The sequence below is a fragment of the Otolemur garnettii genome, unplaced genomic scaffold (assembly GCF_000181295.1).
Source record: "Otolemur garnettii isolate 467f Iridium unplaced genomic scaffold, OtoGar3 scaffold00141, whole genome shotgun sequence".
Taxonomy (NCBI): Eukaryota; Metazoa; Chordata; class Mammalia; order Primates; family Galagidae; genus Otolemur; species Otolemur garnettii.
The window spans coordinates 4,820,068-4,826,067 of NW_003852536.1; the positions used below are offsets into that span (position 1 = coordinate 4,820,068).

Below are 6,000 nucleotides of genomic sequence, written 5' to 3' on the forward strand. Positions count from 1 at the left end.
AGAATCTTATACAAGGTGGCACCTATGGCTCAAAGGAGTTGGGCACCAGCCCCATATATACCAGAGGTAGTGAGTTCAAACCTGGCCCAGGCTAAAAACAGAAAAAAAAAAAAAAGACTCTTATACAGAAATAATGTTTACAGTCTGGCTAGATGGTGCAGGTATAATACACCCAACAATGGAAAAATAGAATATGGCTCAGTGCCTGTAGCTTAGCAGCTAGGGCTCCAGTCACATACACCAGAGCTGGCAAGTTAGAGCCCAGCCCAGGGCCTGCTAAACAACAGTGACAACTGCAACAAAAAAATAGCCCAGTGTTGTGGTGGGAGCATGTAGTGCCAGCTACTTGGGAGGTTGAGGCAAGAGAATTGCTTAAGCCCAAGAGTTTGAGGTTGCTGTGAGCTGTGATGCCACAGTACTCTACCGAGAGCCACATAGTGAGACTGTCTCAAAAAAAAAAAAAAAAGAAAAGAAAGAAAAGAAAACCAGTAGCTTCCAAGAAATGTCAGAAGATAGTGTACAATAATTCAGTGCTAAACGGTTGAGTGTCACTCACTGGGAGGGGAATTTGCTGTGGGTAGAGGCCGTCAGGGGCATCTTCCTGAACCGTAAAGGAATAACCTTGCACGTTGAAGAACAGGTAGAGGAGAAGGGACACACTTCCTTGATGCTGTGGTAAGGGCAAAGCCATACAATGCTTTCTTCCTGGTCATGCTGCAATGGCCATTCTGTAATAGGAGGAGGAGGACTGGATGTGATCTAAGGAACAGCTGAACATGTGGCAGCGTGGCAGAGCACCCTAGAGAAAGGAGAGAGGGACAGAGATTACGAACTGAGACCCCACGTTCTGCAATATCGATTCTTCTCAGCTACGGACAAGTATCTGACACTCTAGAGCTCCAGTGAAGTCATTGGGGCTGGGGGTTGTATGAATTCAGTAAGTGTCTAAACCTGCTGTATGCAAGCAGCAAGCTATATCCAGACATCACACCAGGGTGCCTCGTTTGCCTGCCATATCAGCTTCTGCGTTGTAAAAGGCCATTCCCTACAGGGAGTGACAATATGAGTAACTTTTACAGACTCTGTTGATGAACAGCTTTCTTGATGCCCCCAAGCCTGAGAAGGGCCATGGACTCTTGTAAGCACTCAGAACCCTTGGCCATAGCATGGATTGTATTCCTGAGGACAAATTTGCTCTGGAACAAGTATTTAGCTTTTCTGGAAGTTAATCCTGCCCTTTCAAGGCCTAACCATATAAGGAGACGTGAACTTTTCTTTCTTTCTTCTTTTTTTTTTTGGCCGGGGCTGGGTTTGAACCTGCCATCTCCGGTATATGGGGCCGGTGCCCTACTCTTTGAACCACAGGCGCTGCCTAACTTTTCCTTTTTGATATGGGGAAAAGCACCCCTGAAAAGAGTGCATTTCATTTCTAGACTCTGACAACATTTGCGATAGTTTTGAGAAATTAATGAATTAACCCTCTAATGGAGTAGCTGCTATCCTGGGAATACAGGAGTGAATAAAACAGGCATAGTAACTGCCCTTCTGAAATTTACAAGGTAACTGTCCGGCAATCAATAGATACCTTCGCTTATGTGTACTATTATTCTAAAAAGTCCTGGCCTGAGCTTTGTATGAGGTCCAGCCACTGCTGCGTGCTAGTTGTGTGACTGAATCCTTCAGAGATGCAATTTTTACAGGATAAAACGTGGCCAACACATGGAAAAAGCAAACAGCCCAGTAAGTAGTTTAATATGATTGAGCAGCACAGGCTTGGATCTCTGCATTGGCAGAACTTGGAGTTTATTCTTCTTCACAGTCATGAGCGAAGAACTTTCTTTCCACCTGTTCGGCTGTGACAGTGCTACACCGCACGGTTTAGTCTGGACTTTGCCAACACCCACCGATGACCGAGCTGCCGTAACCATGGAGTGCTTGGCAGCGTTATCCTCTTCCTTCATCCCTGGCTAGGCAGGCTTCTCCTTTTCTCTGACTGGAATAGCAGCTGTTCCTGCTCAGGCTGGAGGTGTGTGGACACCGGCATCAGGGGCTGCCTTGAGATCTGGCTATGATTTTATTCCACCAGCAATCCAACTCATCTCAATTTAAAAGGAAAAGGGAAAGAAACAAACTGAACGTAGCAGTCCTCACTGTTGGCTAAAATGCTAAACGAGGGGCCTCTGTTCTTAAGAGCACTTTCCAGGGGAAATTCTGAAATTGCGAGCTGCAACCCTTTCTCTCCGTGCTTGGTTTGGCTGATTTCCAGAGCATCGAGGCCAGCAGTTGAGGGACTGGAACATAATCGGTGGTGATACGTTTGTGCCACATGAAACATTCTCTGCTTCCAAAGGCTCCAGTGACTGAGGGAAACAGCACATCAGCAACAGCCCCTGGCTGCTGGACTCCGCAGGGAGGGAAGAATTGGCCGCAATGGTAAGAAACTCTGGAGTTTCCTACAGACCTAGTTTATTACCTGGGAAAGAATGTTTAGCATCTGCTGGTGAAAATGGCTGTGGGTAGCTTGAGACTGAACAGTCACTCGAGCTCTGGGGCACTGTCCATTTTTAACCAGAAGGACAAAAACACCCTTGCCACTGATTTTTATAAAATGATTTCTTTCCTGTCAGAGGGAACGGGGCCTCATCCTTAATAAGGACCATTTGCTGGGCTCTGCCAGGGAGTAACAGTCCCACGGTGACCTCCATTGTAAACTCTGATTAAGGCAATCTCTGAAGTGTGTGCTTTCCTCGGAAAGTAATTGTTATTTCCGTGAGACTTCTTCGAAGAAATAATTCCCTGTTTTCTCAACATTTTCATGTGAGGGTACAAAATCCATTCATACTGAAGCAGCTTTCTTTTCTGACTAATGAATGTCACAGTTCTGCGAGTTTCACTGTTTCCTGGAGGCATTCAGCATTATTAGAGCAAACTTCTAGAGATTTTTTTCCTCTCTGAAAACTATCTTACGCAGGCAGTGATAGCAGGAGCCCATGTTTTAAAGAAAGTATTGTGTGACTTTGGAGGAAGTTTGTTTGATTCATCCCAGTAAAGCAAATGCAGCAGTGAAGGGAGCCTTACTGTAAACGGGGGTCTCAAGATAAGGCTGTAGGATTCACCGAGGAAATGCAATGTGTTTATCTCTGGGGAGGCTCTCTGGGTGCCTTTTCAAACACCTCCTCTCAATCACCCATGAGACAGGGAGGAGGAACTGGTGTAACCGTAAGGCTGCTAAACATTTCCTTGAAAGAATTCAGGAATGAAGGACATTTGGTAGTAATAAGATTATATAACACAAGGAAGACAATGAAATCTATGACTGTGTCAAGACAACACCTGAAATCTACTCATTTGATGGCACTGTTCTTTCTGCTTATAATCCAGATGAATGACCGCGCTGGTGATGAAGAGAGGGTGGGAATTTGGGGGAGTGAGTCTACCTTTCCAGGAACTCAGCAAGGAGCAATTGGAAACCGGATTTATGAGAATATTTGATTCCATTCCCCATCTTCACTCTGTACCCCTGGACCACTCATAAGCAAACAGAGCATAGAAATAAAGCTTCAAAAACAGGGGCAGGATTTTTTTTCCCTCTGCTACCGTTTATCATCTTGTCCATTTTAGCAGCTCTTCTTAACCTGTTGAAGTCACAGTGTTAAAGGCCGACCCGTTTCCTCTTAACCAGCAGGATGGGTGAAAACAACATGTCTAGTGGGAGAATGAAAGGGAATTCTTCGAGCTTTGCACTGTTTTGCCTGAATTCTGGAGGCATAATCATTCTTTTCTTCTCTTCATTAGCCTGAGAACATTCCTTCAAGGATTAAAAAGGACCAGGCTAAAATGCAGACAGAGTCTCCTGACTGCACACTTGGGGCGTGGGTATAAACAAACCTAGTGACGATCTCATACAGTGTTCAGAGAAAATAGGAGCAGGTCAGGGGCTGAGATCATTTAAGTGAAATCATGGTACAGCCTTTCAAGTATATAGATTTCCAAAGAGAGTTAACTTTTCTTTGGAGTTGGGGCAGTGTGGCGTGGAAACTAAAAGTGACTGTAATTGGAGGATCCAGCACATCCTCCGATTATGTTGATTAATTGCTGTTTAGAGGGTTGAGAAAAATCACCCAATTATACGTTAAAAGAAAAGATTTGTTCTAAATGAGCTCTTCTTAATGGCAGACACTAAAATGGTAACAGTTTTATAGGGAAGGTATCCTAACCAGCTAGTTTTGCAAAGGGAGCCATATTTCACCTTCTGTTTTAATGGGAATTGTGTAAGAGAGCATTGATTGGGAGGGGAGGGAATCTATGGATTAGATTTTCATTAAGTCCCTTCCATGATGAAAAGGAAACCAATCATGGTTCTCATCATGCAAATGTGATCAGTTGTCTTAGTTATCCAAGAGAAGAGATACTCACTGTACTTAAAATGCCCTCCTTGACCTCATTAGATCAGGAGCATGTCAGAGTTTGCTGGGAGTTATATCAAATAACCCACTTGGGCGCTGGCCTCTGATGACTTTTTAAATTTTATTTACAAATTCAGAGGAAATGCATATAATTAAATCCGTACTATGCAATTGCAAATAATTTTAAGTTATTTGAAAGCAAGGGAAATGCACAGAAGCTCTCAAAGAAGGTTTTATAAATATTGAGAACGTAACTTGCTGTACGCTGAGTGTCTTAAACCCTTTGTTAACCTCGCCCTTCACTCTTTTTATTTTTATTTATTTTTTATTTTTATTTTTTGCAGTTTTTGGCCGGGGCTGGGTTTGAACCCACCACCGTCAGCATATGGGGCCAGTGCCCTACTCCTTTGAGCCACAGGCGCTGCCCTGGCCCTTCACTCTTAAATAGAGATTTTAAAGTTAATATTGTTGTTGTGTTGAGGTAAGGCACACAGTAGTTAAGTGCTTTCTGAAGGGCACACAGCTAGGAAGGGGCGGTGGCAGGGTAGGAACAAATGAACACTGTCTTGGGGGCCCTCAGTCCTTACCATCTCATCTTATCATACAGACTGTCAAGATAGATAATGGCTGGGCGTGGTAGCTCACACCTGTAATCCTAGCATTCCTGAAGGCAGAGGTGGGAGGATTATTTGAGCTCAAGAGTTCCAAACCAGACTGAGCAGAAGTGAGATCCCATCTCTACCAAAAATAGAAAAACTAGCTGGGAGTCGTGGCAGGTGCCTGTAGTCTCAGTTGCTAAGGAGGCTGAAGCAAGGGTATCACTTCAGCCCAAGAGTTTGAGGTTGCTGTGAGCTCAACCTAGTGCCATGGCACTCTATCTAGGGCATAGAGTGAGACTCTTTCAAAGAAAAAAAGAGAGAGAGAGAAGAGAGAAGAATGGGGCCAGGCCTAGATGAGCTCCTGGGAGTAAACGACACAGACCTTCAATCAGCCAGCCTCAAAACTTCAGTTATCTTTGACATTTCTCTATTCTTCTGATCTTCCTTGCCATTGTCACCTGTTTTAGTTTCCTGTCACTTGTATACCTCATCTTCCCACTCTGGTCAACCTCCCTCCTCCTGTCTGACTGGGAGACAGTCTAGTGTTAGGGAAAGAGGACTTGCATTTGGTCAGATGGGCAGTTAAATTTCTGTTACCTCTGATTCATTGAGTGATTTGGGGCAGAATTATTATTTTTTTTCCAATCTTTAATTCTTAGCTTTCTTATCTGAAAAAATGAGAATCATGATTCTAACTTCCTTCGAGTCATTATGAGAATTACATTAATATATTTGTTAAAAAATAGGATGTTTAAATAGGCTGCAGACCATGGCAGGGAGATAAATTAGAAGTAAGCTTTTGAAATTAGCTAGGTACAAGATGATACGGATTTAAATGAGGATGGTGGGGAGAAAATGGAAAAGAAATGAAAACAGGAGATGATGTGAAGGAAAATTCACCTGCACTGGCCTCTAATGGGAGGTGAACTATGAAGGGACAAAGCCAAGACCTTGACATGTGAAGCAAGCAGCTCAAGAAAAAGGGAATAAAAAAT

The 6,000-nt window shown here is 43.7% G+C and overlaps 1 protein-coding gene across 4 annotated transcripts in view; it reads left to right on the forward strand.

Annotated features, from left to right (window-relative positions):
- PLD5 (phospholipase D family member 5) overlaps positions 1-6,000 on the forward strand; it is a 355,615-nt gene that overhangs the window by 57,710 nt on the left and 291,905 nt on the right. For 2 of the 4 annotated variants that reach the window (XM_012810748.1, XM_003798817.1), the window contains exon 1: positions 2,308-2,433. The exons of the other annotated variants lie outside the window; for them this stretch is intronic. Coding sequence is in view for 1 of the 2 variants with exons in the window: in XM_003798817.1 (XP_003798865.1) it covers positions 2,431-2,433 (3 nt within the window). In the remaining variant the exon portion in view is untranslated. Of the gene's footprint in view, positions 1-2,307; positions 2,434-6,000 lie in introns of those variants that run through there. 4 annotated transcript variants of the gene reach the window in all.